The 21,839-nt window shown below is 44.8% G+C and overlaps 1 protein-coding gene across 1 annotated transcript in view; it reads right to left on the bottom strand.

Moving 5' to 3' along the window:
* Positions 1-21,604, bottom strand: part of RYBP (RING1 and YY1 binding protein) — a 41,118-nt gene extending 19,514 nt beyond the window's left edge. The window contains exons 1-2 of the mRNA XM_071756322.1: positions 21,412-21,604; positions 20,312-20,437 (exon numbers count right to left, since the gene is read on the bottom strand). Of these exons, the coding sequence (XP_071612423.1) occupies positions 20,312-20,437; positions 21,412-21,443 (158 nt within the window). The 5' untranslated portion in view covers positions 21,444-21,604. The remainder of the gene's footprint in view (positions 1-20,311; positions 20,438-21,411) is intronic.
* Between the last annotated feature and the right edge of the window lie 235 nt (positions 21,605-21,839).

Consider the following 21,839-nt stretch of genomic DNA (forward strand, 5'->3'; position numbering starts at 1 on the left):
CTTCCCTGGAGGTTGCAGAGACTTTGTGGAGGTGCTGGTACAGTCACCAAAGGCTTGCAAAGCATAAGACTCCTGGTGGCATTTCAGATCAGACAATCATAGAATCATAGAACTGGCTGGGTTGGAAGGGACCTCAGAGATCATCAAGTCCAACCCTTGATCCACTCCCCCCGTGGTTCCCAGCCCATGGCACTGAGTGCCACATCCAGGCTCTTTTGAAATATCTCCAGGGATGGAGAATCCACCCCTTCCCTGGGCAGCCCATTCCAATGTCTGATCACCCCCTCAGTAAAGAAATTCTTTCTAATGTCCAACCTAAACCTCCCCTGGCACAACTTGAGACCTCTTGTGCCCTCTTGTCTTGCTGAGAGTTGCCTGGGAAAAGAGCCCAACCCCCCCCGGCTCCAACCTCCTTTCAGGGAGTTGTAGAGAGTGATGAGGTCTCCCCTGAGCCTCCTCTTCTCCAGCCTCAACACCCCCAGCTCCCTCAGCCTCTCCTCATAGGATCAATGCCAAATCCATCCTATGCCAAATATCACAAACAGGTCCTCACACCTGTAGTACCAGTGGTAGCCACAGCCAGAGTACAGGTGGCAGACACACCAGCAGGCTGAGCACACCCAACACTCTCTGCAGGCTGTGTCCACACTCATGGTTGTTTTATACAGCAAAATAAAGCTGTAATTGTCACATGGGGCAAAAAAAGCAGCAAGGACTTGATGGGCAGGGGTGCAGCCCAGACTGAAATGGGAGTCACACTGACAGGAGGACATAAGGATCCTGTAAAGCTGTACCTTCAGCATCATCAGGAATTGTTCTACAGCCAGGTGTGCACTGGTTGTGTGGACACACCTTCAGCTTGAACAGCCCTTTTCCATCACACCCCTGCACCAACAGTCTCCCTCATCGTCTTGAGAAAGGTCTTTACAATAGCTGCTAAAACACAAGTTTCACCAAAACAGCCAGGTTCCCAAAGTAACTGATAAAAAGAAGTCAGTCACCAAAAGAAAGTGTTTCTCAGAAAAATGGATTTTTAAATTAAACAGATGTTGTCTCTTAAAGGCTACCATTTCAGTGACTGACATGCAGTGACATAAAATATCTCATAATAAGCTTATAAAAAGAACCCTGAATCATCAAGTCTAATGGAGCTGGTCCATCAACAAGCAGTGGCCAAAGCATGCCCACACACAGAGCCTTTCACAAATTATTTCTTCACTGCTTCAGAAACAAATAAAACTCCCACAGCAGCATCACAGGCACACTCATCTGCCACTTTTGTAAGACAGAGGATTTTGTTGCTGGAATCTTTCATATTTCTTCTTTTGTATTAGCAAGAACTTCGGGTCATTTATTCCCCTCTGGTCCATTCACAGAATAAAATCATTCCTGTAACACAGAGCCTAAGGGTTGGGTTTCTTTCTTGCTTTTTTTTTTTTTTTTTCTTTTTTCTTTTAAGACTTTCACAGACCAGTGAATTAAGTTCTTTGCAAGTTCTTTGTGCAGTTAAACTATTTCAATCTATATGCACACACCCTCCACACTGTACCCAGCCACACAAATGAGTTGTCTGGCTTACAAGTGCTCAGCTATGAGCAAACCTTTGGATGCTGCAATGTCTGTAACTGCATTTTACAGAAAACAGCAGCAACAGCAGTACTAGGGTCAAGATGGTTTGCTGGTTTAAGTTCAACAATTTCTATAGGAAGATATAAGCTCAGTCTAAACCAATCCCATATAGTTAAAAAACCTCAGACTTGCAAGCCTGCTTTCAGGGCAACCATGCCCAACTTCTAATAACTTCACCAATCATGGCAATCACAGCATCCCTCGAATGTTTTTCAACTGGAAAAGATATTTTTACATCAGCTGGATTTATCTTCCCCCTTTTCACAACTGTTTGGAGCAGCCCACCCACTGGAGAGGTCTCAGTGGGTAGGGATCATCCCTGATGCCTGGGGACAGAGGTGATGGGAGAAGGCTGGCAGGCAAACACCCCTGGAAAAGCAAGAGGCAGTGAAAAAACCCATGAATAAATAACACCTGCCTACCCACTGAAGTACACTAATTATCCAGGATAATTGAATGACTGCTTTCATGTACTCAGGGAGCTGCAGATAAGAGGTATGGGTCTCCTCATACCTCGGATGCAGAGTTTAAAGCTCTCTCAGTTGGCAGCTAAGCACAGGAAAAAAAAGTCACTGGCTGTGACAATTAACAGATTCATTTTAAGTCTCTTTTGTTCAAGTGACTCAGACACACTACACAGAACAACCCTGTCTCAACCCAACAGATATATTCAAGGCACACAGCTAAAAACTGACTGTGCTGTGTTTTAAGGTGGTGGAGGAGCAGGGGCCTCACCAGCCCTGCCTGCACCTAGAGGGTTATCCCACAACCCCAGGAACACCCCTGCTTTTAGAAAACCAGATTTTCAGGGAAAGTCAAAACCAAGACCATACACCAGCCTGCAGAGGGAAAGGAGAGATGTCTGCAAAATGAGTTATTTCAGGACATGCACAGACATGTGAGAAAGGACCCAGAACTTAAGAGTAAGCAGTAAATCCTTAAGTGAGATGTTGGAAAGTAAGGTATGGGTAGATTTCACCTAGGATGTTGTTTATTAGAAATATTCCAGGAAAAGCATATTTCAATTTAATAGACCTCTGTTGATTTTATCCACGACACAGGCTGTCCACTCAATCACCATTTCTCAGAACTGGATCCATGGCAGGAATTAAATTTCTTTGTAGAATCAGGGGTGAACATTTGTTGGAGCTGTGCTCAGTTCTGCCTTACCTCTGTTATAAACAGAATGCAACCTGCATTAAAACCTTTCTCCATTAAACCATCTCAGTTGCAAGGTTTATTTTATGCCACTTGCTGCCTGAATTAAAAAAAAAAAAAAAAAAAAAAAAGAATTACACTTTTTTCTATAATACGCTTTACACAGTGGCTGAAAAGAGACTGCTTGCATAACAAACATTATGCAATTTCCCAAATAAATAATAATACCCTTGCAGGGGGGGGGGATTACAAAGTCCCCAAGATTTTCAAAGCTGCAGATTTGGCTTCAAAAGCAAAGACCCTGTAAAAACCACATGCCAGCCCAAATCTTCCTGATCATGAATGACACTACTGCATCTGCACCCAAAGATCCCATAAGGAGCAGAGCCCCACTGTGTGTTAACAAAGGACAATCTGGAAAAATACACAATTTACCACCACAGTGCCATCTCTCAAGAATGTAGAGATGTTGACACCAGCTTTAAAAAGAAAATCCAGCATGGATGCAGCTGTCCTTATAAAGCTATGGTTTGGCTTGAATAGTTTTTTCTAGTCTGAAGATGGTGTTATTAAATATTTTTTTAAAATAAAAAAATAATAAAACCTCCCAAAAATACAATTTTAACTTCATTAACCATCTTCAGCCTGGAGAACTTTGCCAGCACAAATATAGCAGTAAAGCATGCCAGGTGGAAAACTTATGCTAAAGAAGAAAGCCAATCAAAATACCATGCAATCCAGTGATGTCTACAAAACAAGAAAACAGCCTTCATACTGTAAAAAAAAAAAAAAAAAAAAGCATGTATTTCAAGTAAAAAATGGTTCAAGTTATTCATGGGGACCAAACACAGATGCAAAAAAATTCCAAGTGGCAGTACAGAGAAAAATGAAGTAGGAAATCTGGTAAACAGATCTCAATGTCCACCAGTCCTCTACCTTCCAATTTCAACAAATTGCTTTCACAGGCCTGAAAAAATTTTGCTTCTCCTTGATTTTTTTGTTGCTTTTGTGATTTGGCCTTTCCTCTCCACTGGAATTTCTCTAATCCCCACTCAGCCCCCAGCATTCTCCAGCTCTCAACACCCAACACTTGATAGTGACCCTGTTCTGGGAAAGTCCACATGCACCAAGCCCTGCACCAGCTGGGAATCCCAATTTCCCACTCCCTGCACAACTGCAGCCTTGTATTTGCATTGGAAATTGGCTGAAAATGAAAAAAGAAGTAAAAGAAGCCCATATACAAATTATTTTTCATTGAAAGTTGAAGAGGTTCTTGGCAAGTTTCAGCTCTGGAAGAGTCCTGGGAGATTTTCACCAACAACTTCAACTGGATAGAATAAAAAAGAGGGGCATCAAATTCTTGCAAAGGCAACATCCATCCTGCCAGAAACTACAGACACAAACTTACACCTCACAACTGAGCTCATCAGCCACGTTTCAAACATAAGCTGCATTTATCTCCTTAAAACTTCAGACTTCTTCTTCATTATCCAAAGTCAATGGCAGTGAATATTGAACTGACATGCAGGGAAGCAATATGGATACAAACTGGAGGGCAGGCAGTCTCACATTTACTTGGAAGCAGTATCATATTTTAATATAAAGTTGCTCTTTTGGGATGTGAGAATTACTTTGTAATTAATCATCAATCGATAGGTCTGATAAGGTACTTTTTTAGAAACAAAGTTACATACCAGCATAATTCTCCCTTTTTCAACTAGGAGAAAGAAGTATTTTTCAGATGCTGGAGTTAGGTGTGGAAGGGTTTAGGACAACTGAAGCATCCACTCAACCCAGGGAATAATAATTACATTACTATTTTATCAAACTTGTCCAGAATTACAGGAACGCCCCAAAATGTTGCTCATCATCTCTGTGTGCTTAAGATATTCACAGAAATTCATACGAACAACCTGAAAGCATCAGCCCCCCTAGACTGACACCTCCAAGATGGGAGGTCTCAGGCTCATTGTCCCACCCACTGCCTGAAACACACAGCTTTTCCAGGCAGGTTCCAGCTTGTCCCAAAACAGCAACTACTTTGGAAATTTCAGTAACTATTTCACCTTCCTTAAAACCTCACATGGTAAAGGGCTGACAGAGCTCCACCAGTACTGTGTAACAGAAATGTATTGCAAAATTTCCCCCAAATTTCTGTTCAAAAACCCAACAGCAAAAATGCCTATTTTTCTCCCCAGCTATTTCATGAAGCATCATTACTCAGTAATTGAAGACTTCTGCAAGCACGGAAGGAAAGAATAGGTCCTACAAACCTAAGCTGAGCAGGATTCTCAGTGTGACCCTGTCCTAATGCTAAAATCATAAAAGAAAGAGGTTGGGGGGAAGGGGAAAGCTCCAGCAAGATGCTCCCATCTATCCTGTGATGGAATCAACAGCAACAAACCTGCCTTTATCAGACTGGTCCCAGAAAGAAACTCATCATCCTTTAAGTGCAGGGTGGTGCCCAGGTGATGCAGGGGGCTGTATTTCTCTCTGAGTTACATTCAGTTTGCTAAGCTTGTTGATGACTTCATCTAACTATTAATTACACCACCATTCAGCATGCTTCTGACTGCAATGATTCAAACTGCTTCCAGGAGCTCACTAATCCACAGCACAATCCTCTTGACAGCAAGTGACAGATTCGGAGTATTCAGTTCTAGCTGAAAGGAAGAAAAAAAACCAAACCCAGCAGATATCTGTCTGCTGATAAAACAGCCAATATTCCTGCTGCCCTGACTCACAGGCTGCTGACAGGACTCCAAGCCATGTGTTAATGCACTAAGTAGCTTCCTCAGCCCAACCAACAGCACATCAGCAGCAGCCCAGACCTACAGAGTGCTAAAACACAGAAGGGGGGTGAAATGAAGCTGCTGGGGTCAGCATCTTGGGGGTTGGTTTTCCACCCTTCTGGCTGCAAAGTTAGAGCCCAGCCTGCTCCTGTGTTTCAAGAGGTGATCCCCCAAAATCCCAACATCAGGCAGCTCTAAGAAGCAGGCAGTGTCCAGCTGTGCACAGCCAAGGGAGATGACTTCCCAAAGACCATCTTGGAATTTAAAAAAAAACAGAATATTGGGTCTCTTTTGGGTCTTTGTTATCAGAGAGACTGCAAGGTTTCAGTTTCAGACCCTCCTCATGCTCTGCCTTCACCTTTCCCATCCCCTCTGCAAGCATGAACCTTCCTAGCACACTCCTGCACCATTCTGCATTAATTATTGATCCCTCTGGATAAGCCATGCAGTGGAATAATTACTCAACTATTGTAATGGCATTTTGCAATGGCTGCACTCTGTTCCTCTAATTGATTTTCATGGGATCACTTTTGGTGCATGTTTTGGGCACAGGAGAATCTTTTCCTGCAGAATAAAAAACTAAGTTTGACATTCATTTTAAGCTTTTGAGCTGCCTGTCAGAAGTCCATTTTCAAGACACATCCATGTCGTTTTAATTAACACAATATTACTCAAATTTTTGCTATCTCTGCTCTCAACCACTGAAGATTTTTTTTTCCATAACTAATGAAATATAAAAACAGTTAACTATTTGTAAGTGCTAGTCACAAAGTTTTTTCCTTCCAATAGGATGCTGTTTTCCCTGTAAGACTCCTCCTTTTAAGACCTCAGTGTAATTACCAAACATCTGAAAGGTGAAAGATCTGCAACATTTTTATTCACAAACTAAAAGCTTAAGTCAAACCATATTTGAACATCTTGCTTGCAACACCACATAAAATTTTACCAAAATAAATGTTCAGCTTAGGACTTGGAGAATTCCTACAGTAAAACACTGAATAAAATCAGCCTTTTCCATTGACTCAATGTGATTTAAGCTACACAACAGAGCAGCCCAATTAAATAATTATTTATGTCTCCCTACCCCCAGGATAGTCTTCAGGCTATGCATGATTCAAGATGTAACAGTTTTGTGAAGCAATGAATAGAATTTCAAAAGAATACAATAGTCCCAGTAGTTCAAAACTGGTAAGAAAACTTATTCTGCCTCAAGCCAGAAATTCTTCCAGGAGGACCCTTAGTTTATAAGTTAAGAATAATACTCCAAACTTGAGCAGACAGAATAAGCATCATACCACTGATAATCAACCCATCTTACCTACTGGTAATCTCCCAACTTGATGAGAAATAGCATGGATACAGCTCCATGGAGAAGGAACATCAACTTCTTGATCCAAGTGAGCACATAGGTAGCAGTGACAGATTTGTACACTAACATTAAAACCAAGAATTTTACCCAGTTGGCAGAAAAAGACTGAACTTTAGACAGATGAAACACATTGAGAACTATAGCCCTACAAAAATTGCAGGGTGTGTTGGACTCCCTGGGTATTTTGTTTCTTTCTGCTTACAAACAAGACAATGTTTGGTCACCATCTGGGACACTTAACTTTAAAAATGAAAAACAGATCTGAAGTTTTATCAGTCTCAGCCTCTGTTCAAACTTTAGAGGTTTCAGGACAACTGGGAACAACAAGCAGTCTGAGGAGACCTCCACTTATGCAGACTGAGCTCTCCCCCTGAGTCTCATTTAGGGCTTTGTACAATACAACTCATTTCTCAGTTCTTTTTTATCTATTAAAAAAAAATCTCCCTGGAAAAAAAACCAGTCCTGGAGCAGAGCAAGATCACAAAAGATAACTGTGTTAAGTTCCACATCAGCTTATTCCCTTTCTTCTCAATGCATCCATCTCTGAGGCCTGATCCAGCCCTTCCAGCTGATAACAAAGTGCTGCACTGATTTCTGCAGCCTCTGGACACAATTCAGAAAAATCAATGCAAAGAGCAAAAGGTCACATTCTCCATGAGCATCAACTACCTGTAGAATCAAGATAGAATTGCAAATGCTAGCACACTCAGAAATAAACCAGCCAGCTACTATTGAACTAATTTCAGCATCCATATTCCCTCATCCATGACTGAGTAAACCTGGTCGTATGCCTTTAAGAAAAAAGAAAACAAAACACACTCATGCTTGTGACAGGCTTTTAAAAACAAGTTAAGTGCAGTACACAGTTGTACAATTTCATTGCTTTGAATTCACAGTGCCAGTGGGAAAGATTGTCTGGCTTACAAGACCAGAAAGAAAGAAAAAAAAAAAGGCAAGAAGGGAAAAGCTAAAGAGATGGAAAGAAAACTGAATTTCTGCTAGGTGTTATCCCTCACCCTACCTGCACATTAGGAAGAACCCCTGAGAACTGGCATGGAACTTATTGCTGACCTTTTTTCTTGGCTTGCTTGACATGCCTGGACAAACACCCCTGCAAAGCACAAGCCATGAGACTGTCCTCACATTTTCAGTCTTTATAAATGCACACACTGAACATGAAGGTGTTATCTCCCACATGTTTTACAGAAGGATGCAGCATGCATGGTGTCCTACCTCCTGTTTGTGGCTGATTTTTTAATCACTCCATTAATTTGTAATTGGAAAAAGTCATCCTCATCATCCAAACAGGAGAGCTTTTGTTTATTAGAAAGTATCATTACTGTTCTTTGAATGCTGGTTGAATATTCTCTATAAAAACAGAGAATCTCAGGGCAGCAGCATAAATTCCCAGCACACCCTTGCACATTCCCAGCCAATGCAACCCAGAAGCCTTAATGAGCCCTTCACGGATCTAAACTGAATGCAAATGCCTGGTCCCTGCTTGTCGAGGTGCTGTGAAGCTGTCGCTGTCAATAAACCATTTAATGAACCTCAAAATTTCACAGTTTGAGGTCTGGTATTACAGCCTGTCCCTGTGGACAGCCCCAACATCCCACGGATGCTAATAACACTTGTCTCTGATGCATGAGATCTTTTTGACCTCAGAAGTTAAGCAACTTACAACTAACTTGAGTCACATCCGGCAATAAGTACTTTTAATTAATGACTCTTAATTGCTGCCAGAGCACAGTATTCCCACACCCATGATCAAGCATGCTCCTTACTCTGCTAACCTACATGTAAAATTGTGCAACTCGAACAAACCCCTGTCTTCAGTACCCATGCAGCACACAGCTGGGCCATTCCTCTGGTGCTTTAGGGGCAAAAGACATCACTGCACACAGCAGGGAAACAACTTGTACAAAGTCAACCCACCACGAAGTTCCAGGAGCTCTATCATCATTTGTTTCATCATCATTTGATGATCTATCAAATCAGCTCTATCATTACTTGTTTCCTTGCTCTTATTTTAAAAGTATAACTCCCTGAAAGGAGGTTGGAGCCAGGGGGGGGTTGGGCTCTTTTCCCAGGCAACTCTCAGCAAGACAAGAGGGCACAAGAGGTCTCAAGTTGTGCCAGGGGAGGTTTAGGTTGGACATTAGAAAGGATTTCTTTCCAGAGAGGGTGATCAGACATTGGAATGGGCTGCCCAGGGAAGGGGTGGATTCTCCATCCCTGGAGATATTTCAAAAGAGCCTGGATGTGGCACTCAGTGCCATGGGCTGGGAACCACGGGGGGAGTGGATCAAGGGTTGGACTTGATGATCTCTGAGGTCCCTTCCAACCCAGCCAATTCTAGGATTCTATGATTATTATCTATATAGGGCAGAGAAACCACGATAAAGATTGGGGGGTTGTTAAGTCTGAATTCATGAGCAGTTTTGGAGAAGACATTTCAGGGTTTCAGTGTGTTTTCCAAAAATTAACATAACCTCCTATAATCCATATATTGCAGGGGCTTCTTATTACATTTGCTTCACTGACAGTTAAACCTACGCACAGGAGTTGCCAAACTGACCAGAGTCACAGGGAGTTAATAGAGAGGAGAAAAAAAAATGTTCTCCCTGACAAGCAGCACCCCAGCTGCCACCTCCCTACTCACATCACCAGCAGGTACAGAGAAACACCCCCAAACCATTCAGAGTAATCCTTTTCTGCCAACATTAATAGCTTTATTGTATGCTAAGTGGGAATTCACCATCCCCAGACACCAAGATGCTGCCTGGGCAAGGTTTGCAGCCCTTATCCATCACAGGAGTGCTCCTGCCCACTCAGGGGAAAGCCCACACTCATTCTTAATATGACCACCTCCACGGAGAGGAAAGAGCCCCAAAAGGAGCAAAGCAGCCATGAAGGAACAGCCACTTGAAGGTTAATTTGTCCTCCCTGGACAAAGTCAGATGATGCCTGCCATCTGGAGCACACCAAGTGATCCTTAAGTGATCCATCACCCAGACACTATGAGAGGAACTTCTACATCCCACCAGCTTCACTTTCAGCACTTCTCCTCTGATTAGGACACACCATCCTTCAAATCCCACGCTGGCACTGGGCAGCTGGAAGTCTCTCCTACACAAATCAAACTCCCTTGTGCGTAAAACCAATACAAACACACATGTTTTCCCCCAAAATAATCCACAATTTTTAGGACAAGCAGTTTTAGGTGACAGGGGTTTACAAACTGCCAATACCACACTGAACTGGAAACATTACCTAGAGATTATTAAATATTTTTGTTAAATTAATCCACACCCATGACTGCTGGAGATAACAGATGAAAATGGTTTTTGTTCCCTGTAAGGCACCTGAAATAACAGCAACAGCAGCAAACAGGCACCAACCAGAGCTCCCTCAGTGTGCTGGCATTGAGGAAAACCTCCCCTTCTGCTGCTAATGATGTGCTCTGCCCTGGATCCCCAGGAGACAAATGACTGCACTGGCTGATTGACTCCATCACAGGGCCATCGTCCATCAATGTATTGCCTCTCTTCCTGAAATCTCATCTCAGGAGGAGAAAGTGCTCAGAACCACTTCTGAAAACACAGTGAAAGCACTTTCAGAATAAGAGCTCCAAGATATATAATTAGAGCTGAACGTTTCAGCAGAAACACACATTTCCAGCATCCTGAAAATATATATGCATGCCTCGTCCAACCAGGACAAGGAAGATTTAGATCCTTCTGCTCATCTAGATGATTTTTTTTTAAACACAGGAATTAAATACCTACCAGAAACATAAATTTATTGATCAAATTAAAAACACAGTGACTACAATCATACGGATTAAATGGCAACTTGAAGATATTTTGCTGGCTTATTTGATAAAGGGTGAAGAATTCCAGCCTCTTTCACACAGGCTCAAATCATACCAACACCATATTATCCCCACTGACACCTGCAAGAAAATACAAATCTTCCCATTTATTTATTTAGTACATAGATAATGAAAATCTGAAAAGATAATAACCCTACTCAATTAAGAACTGCCCCCATAAATCAAAAAATACTGCACATCTGGGAGCAGGACACAGGTTGTAACCTATGTTCAACACTCCCTGGGCAGCATTCTGGTCAACTTTACATCATTGAAGCTACTGAATTCTCACAGTTCCCCAGCCTCCATCCACCTCCCTGATTTGACTGTGTTAAGTTGCACATGAATTACTCATAGTTCCACCTGTACAAAAATAATTTAGTTCAGGAACAGTATTTCAGATTATAATCAGTCTCACGTCTGTCAACTCAACAATATAAATCTAAAGAAGGCAGCTTCATCTCAGGCAAGATATTCTGTTTCACTTAGTACCTCTGCATGTTACACACAATCCATCATAACTCTGAAATCCCAAAGAACAATCTGCTTGAGAAAACACGTCTAAACATTTATTCCTTGTTTACCCCTAAACAGAATCCAAAACTGACTTGTTTTGCTTCCATTTTATTTCAAGACAACCAATCTGATGAGATCCTCAAACCAAAGTTTCTAGAACTCCTGAACATATTCCTATGCAAGTTGTAAATATAGTTTCTGGAAGCTTGCACCTTCATATAGCAACTGACATAAAGCATGCACAGTTCTGACTTAAATATGGAACATTTCAGCTCTCCACAAATTGCCATAAAATGTATGCTTCAAAATGTTTTTCTGTCAGAAGGTTAAAATCAGTTTGACTATTACAAGACTTCTGCTTCTGCAGTAAAGAACATAATTACAAATTTTAAGTGTTTTTCTCCTTACAGCACGGGGGTTACCCTACAATCCCAGGCACATGTCTCAAATGAGACCACATATGGCTCACAATCAGCTCTCCTGGTTTCATAATCCATACTGTAGATCCCTACAACCTCTTTTGCTTATGCATTTCCAGTATTACTTCACAAGAAGATTGGCCACAGGTGTTTCAGAAACACTGTACTTAAGTACTAAAATTCTATCAAAACAGTGCCCAGTTTTAGCCAGTTAGCTTTATTTTTTCTAGGAAGGAACAGAGATTCACCTGACTCTGAAGATCCTGAGTTACCGAGCAGTCAGACAAAACCCACTCAGTCAGCAAGGAGTAGTGATGCTTTCCCCTCTCATTTATATTAAAGCCAGTCAGAATTAAATCTTTCCAGTGTTTAACAGGCAGAGGATTTGCTGATGTACCAATTAGCACTCTGCTACGAGGAACACACACCTCATTAATAGCTGGGTTATGGGAAGAGACACTTTAAGGATTTAGTTGTACCTCCAGACGTACCAAAAAAGTGTGAAAGGAGCTTTGGCTGATGTAAAGAAAATCTGCCAGAAAGAGACAATCAGTGTACTTAGCATGTGTCAGCTGTAAAAGGAACTTATATAAATGTAATGAAGGCATTTCCACGTTGTTTCTGCCATATCATGTAATCCAGGGCAACTGCTAAGGGCAGCAGGGAGAGGTTACTCTGTATTCACGGGCTGCCTTTTTTGCCGTGACCTCAACAAACATGAAGTGGCAATAAAGATCATTTGCCCTGACCTGCCTGAAATATGCACATTTGATATAAATCCTCACAAACCCTCCTGTAAGACTCTTTCCCTCTGGAAGGGCCCAAAGTTCTCCTTTTACCTGCTGAAGAAGGAGGTGAGTGCAAAGGGAGACGGAACGTTCAGCCGCGAGACAGCCACACAGTTTGTGTGAATCTTATTCCAGGTCAGAGCTACACACAACAAAACTTCAGCAACACCTTGTGAGTGACCTACATTGTGAGATTGGAACCCACTAACCTACAGAACCACCCGAAATCCCACAAAATAGGTCAATGGGTTTCCCTGTAAGAGGAATTACATCGACAAGGAGAGATGCGATAAAGGACATGCAGAGTGCATCCTCTGCAAGCTCCGAGCTGTTATCCTGCCCTGCTCCCATGCTCCTGGGCACCAGGAGGACTCCCCAGAAGTGTCATGAACTTCTGTGGTTCTCAAGGAACCCTGGAAGGACTCATCTGCTCCTTCAAGCCCAAGGGGGCAGGAAGAAAAGGGGCAGGAAGAAAAGGGGCAGGAAGAAAAGGGGCAGGAAGAAAAGGGGCAGGAAGAAAAGGGGCAGGAAGAAAAGGGGCAGGAAGAAAAGGGGCAGGAAGAAAAGGGGCAGGAAGAAAAGGGGCAGGAAGAAAAGGGGCAGGAAGAAAAGGGGCAGGAAGAAAAGGGGCAGGAAGAAAAGGGGCAGGAAGAAAAGGGGCAGGAAGAAAAGGGGCAGGAAGAAAAGGGGCAGGAAGAAAAGGGGCAGGAAGAAAAGGGGCAGGAAGAAAAGGGGCAGGAAGAAAAGGGGCAGGAAGAAAAGGGGCAGGAAGAAAAGGGGCAGGAAGAAAAGGGGCAGGAAGAAAAGGGGCAGGAAGAAAAGGGGCAGGAAGAAAAGGGGCAGGAAGAAAAGGGGCAGGAAGAAAAGGGGCAGGAAGAAAAGGGGCAGGAAGAAAAGGGGCAGGAAGAAAAGGGGCAGGAAGAAAAGGGGCAGGAAGAAAAGGGGCAGGAAGAAAAGGGGCAGGAAGAAAAGGGGCAGGAAGAAAAGGGGCAGGAAGAAAAGGGGCAGGAAGAAAAGGGGCAGGAAGAAAAGGGGCAGGAAGAAAAGGGGCAGGAAGAAAAGGGGCAGGAAGAAAAGGGGCAGGAAGAAAAGGGGCAGGAAGAAAAGGGGCAGGAAGAAAAGGGGCAGGAAGAAAAGGGGCAGGAAGAAAAGGGGCAGGAAGAAAAGGGGCAGGAAGAAAAGGGGCAGGAAGAAAAGGGGCAGGAAGAAAAGGGGCAGGAAGAAAAGGGGCAGGAAGAAAAGGGGCAGGACCACAGCATGGAATGGTGAGCCTACCAACAGCAAAACCATGGAATTCACACTGCTAGTGCCAAGAAGATCTCACAGCAGCCAGAGTACAAGTGACACCTAACTCACCATCAGCCTGGAGCTGCAGCAGGGTTATCCAGGCTGTAGGACAGAAAGCTGGATGTGGCCAAAATAATCCACCCTGTCCACATCACATTACCTGCCAACCTTCATCTCTCACTGGTCTTGGGTTTGTGGTGTTTTCAGGGACCTGAAGAGCCCCACAGCACTACAAGTTGGTGGGGACACTAATGCTCAGCACAGGACAGCAAGCCAAGATCCCATAGGAGGATCCCAAGATCCACAGTGGCCGCAGGGATCCACACTTCACATCTACCACCTCCCTGCTCTCAGCTATTAAGCCAGCACACTTTTTAATTCCTAGCTGCACACATTTTAATTCCTAGTTCATACACTGCTCTGTTTGCTGGAGGAACCCACACCAGGGTGCAAACACACACACCAGCCATGCAGCAGCCCCTCCACAACCAGCTGATGGGAACATGAAACAATCAGGGCAGTTAAGAAAGGCACCCAGAGAAGGTTGCTTGGCATTCCTCTGCCTACCAGTTCCCTGAGAGCCAGGGCCAGTCTCCCAGTGGATGCAAGGTCTGTTTACAGCAAGAGAACAAAGATGCATGCCCTTTCCTCCTACACACACAGACATGCTTTGATTTAGATTCCCATCGCCCAAAAAAAAGCAGGGTATGGAGGAAGGGAAAAATTACTAATATCCATATTGCATATTACCAGTGGTAGATAAACATGCTCAGTGTTGCAGCTTATCAATCAGATCTTTACACAGTCTCCAATAGAAATCAGAGATGGACCTTTAAACCTTACCATCCACAATCACTTAACCCACATAGGTAATCCACATGGCCACTGAAACACACCTTACCCACACTAAGGGTTTTACTGTGTTATTTAACATAAAGTCTTCTCCTCCCCCCCATTAAAAAAAAAAAGCACTCCAAAGGGTATAGCTATCATTCCTTAACAGGATCTTATCCAAATGGTAGAAGCAGAGGGAGCCACAGCAGCCACCACAGTACCCACAGTGTTTGTCACCTACAGCATCTCAGGCACCCAAATCTGGCAACCACAGCACAGGGGGATTGCCAAGGAGCTGCACATCAATACTGAAGAGCCTTCCTGCTGACAGTGATTTCCCAGAGGTGCTGAGACACTAGAGAAATCCTGGGGTGATGGTAATGAGATCATTAATACAAGAGCCAAACACCAGCAAAGAGCAAATCAGGACACAACTCTAATTTCTCTCAAACAGCTCAAGTAGGAGACACAGATCTTACGCCACTTGCACCAGGATGACAGATAATAGCTGAGCTGAAGCTGAACAGCTTCATCTGCTCAGATGAAATCTCTCAGACTAACTCTCTGCTAGTTAAAAAAAATAAGTGTGGCATGAATCTGTACCAGGAGGCAGTTCATAATGGATCCATACCCCAAAGCCATGTGGCTGAGGCACCTGGGGCCCAGCAATAGGAGTAATGAATTTAAACTTTGTGTATTGCCAAACCACAGCTCCAGAATCCAAGGCTTGCTGTGAACCACCAGCATTGTCTGCAAAATGCCAGGTTTGCAAAAGGCTCCTCCTTTCCTTAGCTCCCATGGCCCAAGGGGTTTGCCAGGCCTAGGAGAAGTTCTCATCTGTAAATTCAGAAAGTAACAGCTAATTCCTTTACAAGGTATGAGACAACTGAGGTCTGAAGAACTCGTTACATGTGGGCAAACATTTTACAGACAGGTTTAGTGCACTCAAGCACTCACCAGGACATAGGCAGTTACTGTTCTCATCACTCATTACCAACAAAGTTCCTGAGGGAAAACATCCTCAGGATCTGGATGTCCCTGTGGAACACCTGCATGACTGCAGGCTGGTCCTGACCATGCTCCACTCCACCTCATCCAACTGCCATTTAACTTCAGCAATTATAGGAAAAATAGGGATGATTTAACCATACATAAATGGTCAATTAGCAAAACAAATATTTCAGCTTAAAAGCATTAATATCCCCCCTCAAAAAAAGCTTTTTCCAGATAAGTCACATACTCCATTTTTATAGAAAATAACCCACCTATGATGCTAAATAAAACCCACCTTGATGCAGGTGAAAGGTATTTCACTTGAAAGCATGGAATGAAACCACCTTGCTTCTAACCTACACCACAGCTACACACCCAAGCAAGCATTTTTAGAAGAGCAGTCTGCAAATAGATGGCAAATAAGCAGCACATTTATTAGTTGTAGAGGGCAGGATCATGAACCTGACTCCTCATTCCAAGAATAGTAGGACTGTCTGGTGTCTATTCTGGCCAGCCTAGCTTGGATGCTGAACAAGAGAATACTTCTCAATGTTGACATGGACAGTAGTTTGTGTCCTTCAAGGTGCTAGCTTAGATCCTGCCAACATGGAAAAAGTGTTTTCTGGAAAAATGATGGGGAACAAAGAGCAGTATGTATGCAAGATACCTGTTCCATAGAAAAGAAAGTTCATCTTAAAATTATGATGAATGGTTTCACTTGACTTCCCCTCAAAAGAATGTCAGAAGAGTGAAACATTTCTGACCTACACTCCTTGAGCCCTCCACAATGTTGAAATCCCTTGATACAACCTCCAGACCAGGCACTTTGGCTATACACGTGTTACCAACAAATATAATAGAAATATTTGTTAAGTGCATGCCTTGTAGAGAACATACACACTACAAATTACTAATTTTGTATTATAAAGTCTCACTGTTTTGTTAATTTGCAGGTCAGGGCACCCAGCTGTTGCTCTTGCATCTTTCACTGATTTTTTTTTTAGTGCATTTCTCTGTAATCAAGGTACATTCATGATAGAGAGGGCGAAGTTCAGACAAGGAAAGCACTCAGGCTAAAGTCAGAGAAAAATTGCCATCAGAGAAGCTGCATGCACCACTTGCCCATTTATTCAAAAGGAAAGGTTGAGAAAATAATCCCTATTTCTGTGAAATCAGAGGAAGGGAAGGAATATTCTCCTCCACAATGATGTCTGAAAGCAATCCCAAGCACTCTGCCTGGCTGTGCCTGAGAAGAGAGAGGAAGCTACAAGAGGTGTACAAGAACACAACAAATATGAACCAGAAAAGAATGAAAAGGGAAAGAAGCAAAAATACCCTTAATAAAAACAAATGGAAGCAGGGAACTACCATCTACCCTCAAATTGGAACACACAGCTCCCTGTAACAGGAAATACAAGGCCAAATTCTTCCTGCACAGTCCTAGGAAATCCAAAGTAAACTTTCCTTCCACCTTTGAAGAAGGAATTGATATTGGAAGGGAACACGTGTGTGTGGACCAAACTTCCCAGCACAAGTTTTAATTCAAGTTTTCTCCTGCATACCAGAAGCTGGTCTGTGGCTATGCTGGAGCCAAGTACCAGAAGAGCTGCAGGATGCAAGTGGAAGTGGTGGCCAACACCAGGTCCCTGCACTGTTACACCAACACCAAAACCTCCAGAAAAGGGAGAAAAAAAAAAAAAAAAAAAGCATTGTACACCCCAGCAAACCATTGCTCACCCCCAAGCTAGCAAATGAAATCATCATCCTACCCAAGTGAATTTTGTGTTGAGCATAGGTTTTATCTTTGCCATAACTGTCAGGGAAGGAAAACAGTGGAAAAAAACTCAAAACCCTTGCCTAAATAAAATGTAAATAAAGTTTGGCCATAAAACAGTAAGAATGAAGTTGAAGAAAGGGAGTTAGTGACACACTGTAACAAATCCAGCATTCAAGTACAGGTTTAATGTAATCTTCGCACAACAACTCCCAATTCTCTTGAGATGGATTTGACCTCATTTTTATTTAAAAGTGCAAGTGAAATATTTATAAACAGCCCCTTGAAGAAGTATTCAGGTGCAATTTAACTGTTTAGCACCTACAGTGATTTTGACTTGGCAGGTCAACTCCAGCTCACCATCTTTTAAGCTCCTTTTACAAGATCCTAGGGAAAGGGGATAGCTGGATCTGACAAAGTAAAACTCCTAACTGCTGCCAGCCACCCCTCCCACACACCAAGAGAGTATATAGAGTCTGAAAAAATAGACACACACTAAGAATTAGCTGAAGTTCTCAAATCAGAGAATATTTATCAGCCAAAGTAAATTCTACAGCAAATAAACTGGCTTCATCAGTCAAATGGCAGGGGGGAGAAAGTAGGTCATACCAGATCTTAATAAAAAAACCTGGGCATACTGTAATTGCACACACTAATTTGATGAAAGCCACTTGCTTCACATCCACAATGTTTGTCTTTCACTGCTTTGTTGAGCTTTTAAAAAGGCGACTTTGATAAATTTCCAATAAGTGTTACCCAAGTAAACCTTAACAAACCAAGGCAGCTTTAAATGTGGAGAAGTGTCATCGACTTGTCAAATTGCAACTTAAAAGTCAAGCTCATCCAACACCTTATATTTCAAGTAATAAATTATCCATCAGAACTCGTTAAGGATCTTTGCATCAGTTATGTATTTTAAAAATTCTGAAGAATTTCCCCAGCACTGACTCATACTGGAACACTCAAAGCAACACCACCACCAAGAACTCTGACCTCCCAGCTCTTCCCAGCTCACTCACAACCTTCAGTCACTGATGCTTTCAGTTGTACTTATTCAAAAATTATATAAATATGCAAGCAGACGTGATGGTCCATTGAATATTTTAAATACTTTCGCAAATTCTACAAACAAAAGCAATTTTAAAAGCAGCAAAAATGAATAGGAAGCTGATGAATTAAATGAATTAAAATTAGAAGCCATTCAGAAGGGTCCATTAAAAGCTAAACAGAAGTACAATGTTCTAAACCCGAGGATCACATCTGCAAGTAAGGCTACAGCTCTTAACCTGAATTCATCAACTGCTTTCCCTCTGAATGGCCCTTTAAAAGACAAAACATCCTACTACCTCAATAAACAGTTTGAAAATTATCATTTTTTTAAATTAAAAAAAAAAAAAAAGTAAGAGCATGCAAGAGAAAGCTGGGGCTCTCAAAATGAATGTCAGTTTGGTGGCCAAATAAATGATAGATTTTGATACATGAGACAACACACATGGGCTCCTACATCTCCTTGCTGCTCTCCTGCCAACAACCATGCACTGGAGCAGCACAGTTAAAGCCCAGGCAACTGCAGGATCACCATGCTTCACCTGAGCCAAGGGAGAAGCCAAGGAAAAAAATCACAGGAATCCACAGGTTTATGCACATGACAAACGAAAACTGAACAGAACGTGAAGAATCAGCTCCAGGTGCCTGGAGAACATCATCATCCCAAAAGCTCAAAATTATCCAGTGCTGTAATTACACTGTTTAAAACAGAACACCTCAGTATGTTTTGTAAATAGTGTGGAGATCCTTGTAAGGGACACGCATCACCAGACACACAGTGAAGCACTACAGCACTGTTGCTCTGACTCAGTTGCAATGGCCCAAAAGCAGGCTCCCCATTAAAAATGTAGGCACTTCACATTGTCTAAGTGTGAACAATAACCAACTGAACACAGTTTCACCTCCTTTGTCAATCAAGTCAAGACAGCCAACTCATGCAAACCACCGCCCGATGAGAGCATCTTCACTCAAAGGAGGAAAATTATGCCTTTCACAATGGGTATCTTACAGATCGCTTCCTTGGCAGAGCAAAGCAACGGGAACTCGGAATTTTTAAGGTACAATATGAACAAAAAGTCAATAAGGTAGAACAGATCAGAGGAAAAAAAAAATCAGAGGACCTCATGCCTGTTTTAGCACCAACTGGTATTTCCAGGACAAACTTTCTCAACCCACTAACTGGCAGAGTTTAAGTGTTTGGGTCGATTTTTGGGGTTTTTTTTTGAGATTAAATTAACTACTGTATGCCAGCTGCCATCTCATAAAGACTTCCACAGCTACTCTGCACAAGACCTGACAGCTCAAGCTTACAGAAATCCACACCATTCTCACACTGAGCACAAAGCCAATTCCTTTCAGATGACAACCAAGCCAAAAGATCAACATCTCAGGGAGGGAGTTGTTCTTGTGGCATCTTTAGTTTCAGCCGTTTGCTCTCTCGCTCCCTAACCCTCAGTAATTTCTACTCCTAATAGAAAACACAGGTAAATCTCCACTCAAACCACAAAAAAAACATCTGCCCCAACCCACAGTCGGAACATTTCTGACTGGCTGCAGATCTCCAAGAGGTCCTCCGTACACCAGTGACAAAAAAGCACAGCACAACAAAAAGATTCAGGTCGCTGCCACATCCACAGAACATGTCTTCCAATTAAACGCTTGAAAGAGAATTTTTAAATTCCACAAGCTTCTGAATGGGGACAGAAGGGAGGAAGAGGAGGTCGAATCCAGCCGACACCCGGGCGACAGGGGAAAAAAAAATAATAAAAAAATCAACAAGTAAACGCAACCCGGCGCGGAGCGAGAGCCCCGTGGAGAGGTGCGGACGTACCTGGTGGAGGTGCCTTTCCTGACATCGCAGATGCTGCATTTGAAGGCTTCGGCGCTGTTCCTAAAGGTGCAGACGCTACAATCCCAAAAGCCTTCGTCGGCTGCAGGTTTGGCTTGCCTCTTCGGCCTTGAGGAGGGAGAAGGGGAAGCGCGTGTGGTGCGTACGTGTGTGTTTGGGGAGGAGGAGAGAGGCGGCGGGAGGAGGAGGGAGAGGAGGAGAGAAAGAAAACACACACATGAGAAACCATGTTACAGTGCCCCGAATCCCAGCCCCTTGCTCCCACCGCCCTTTTTCCCCCCCGCACCCGGGAACAGCCGACAAACACCTACCCGGGCCGGCTCCCGGAGAGGTGCGGTGGGGATCCGCGCTCCGCCCCCGCGCCGCGGGAGGGCCCAGCCGGGCCGGGCCGAGCCCAACCGGGCCGGGCCGGCCACCTCCCCCGGCACCCCCCGTACCGCGGCGGGGGCCGCCTCCCTCCCTCTCGGAGAAGAGGGTGGGAGGGTGGGTGGGAGAGTTTGAAGGCTGGGAGGCGCGTTCCCTCCTCCACCTTGTTAAACCTCCCTTTGTCTGGGAGCAGCGAGTGCGCGGAGCGGGAGTGCGAGCGAGCGGAGCCGCCATGGTTGCTCTCACACCAGACCAGCCCTGGCACCGGCGGCAGGCAGGGAGACACCGGCACTCCTCCTCCTCCTGCCCTTCCACGCTCCCTCCATCTTAGCAGCCTCCTTCCCTCTCTCTCTCTCTCTCTCCCCCTCCCTCCCGGCCCGCAGCCCCCCCCCCCCCCCCCCCCCCGCCCCGGCCCCCCGCGTACCTGGCGGGGCGGTCGCGGGCACACCGCCCCCCTCCCCGCGGGTTCCCTCCATCTTAGGAGCCCCTCTCCGCCGCGGCCCCCCCGTTCCCCCGCGGCTGAGCACACGCACGCAACTACCAGCCAGGGGCCTACCCACCGCCATCCCCTCCCGCCGCGCCAGCGCCGAGCCGGGCCGGGCCCTCGGCCGCCGGCGGGGCAGGGGTAAGGGCAGGCAGGGGCGGCCCCCGACACGCTCCCTCCATCTTAGGTTCCTCTCGCCGCCCGCCCCCGCGCCCCCCGTGCCCTCGCTCACCTGGTCGGGCTCTTCTTGTCGCCCATGACCATGGATCGGGGCCGCCCCTGCCCTGCGCACAAAGAAAGAGGCGAGGGGGAGGGGAGGGGGACGGGGCTGCCTCCGTCCAGCAGGCTCCGGCTGCTCCTCACCCCTGCGCCGCCGCTCCTGCCGCTGCCAGGCTCCGCTCCAGACTACCAGCGCAGCGCAGCGCAGCGCAGCCCGGCGCCCTCCCTCCTCCTCCTCCTCTTCTCTCCCTCCCCGCGCCGCTCCGGCGGGCGGAGCTCGTCGCCGCGCCGCGGCCAATGGGGGCGGCCCCGCCGATAGCCCCGCCGGGGAGGAGAGCGGAGAGGAGAGCGGGGAGTGCCCCCCGCGCCGCACCGCTCCCCCGCCGGGTCCCACCCCTGCCCCGCACCAGCCCCCCTTGTCTTCCCCCCCCTTCCCGAGCC

This window comes from Heliangelus exortis, chromosome 12, assembly GCF_036169615.1.
Source record: "Heliangelus exortis chromosome 12, bHelExo1.hap1, whole genome shotgun sequence".
Classification (NCBI taxonomy): Eukaryota; Metazoa; Chordata; class Aves; order Apodiformes; family Trochilidae; genus Heliangelus; species Heliangelus exortis.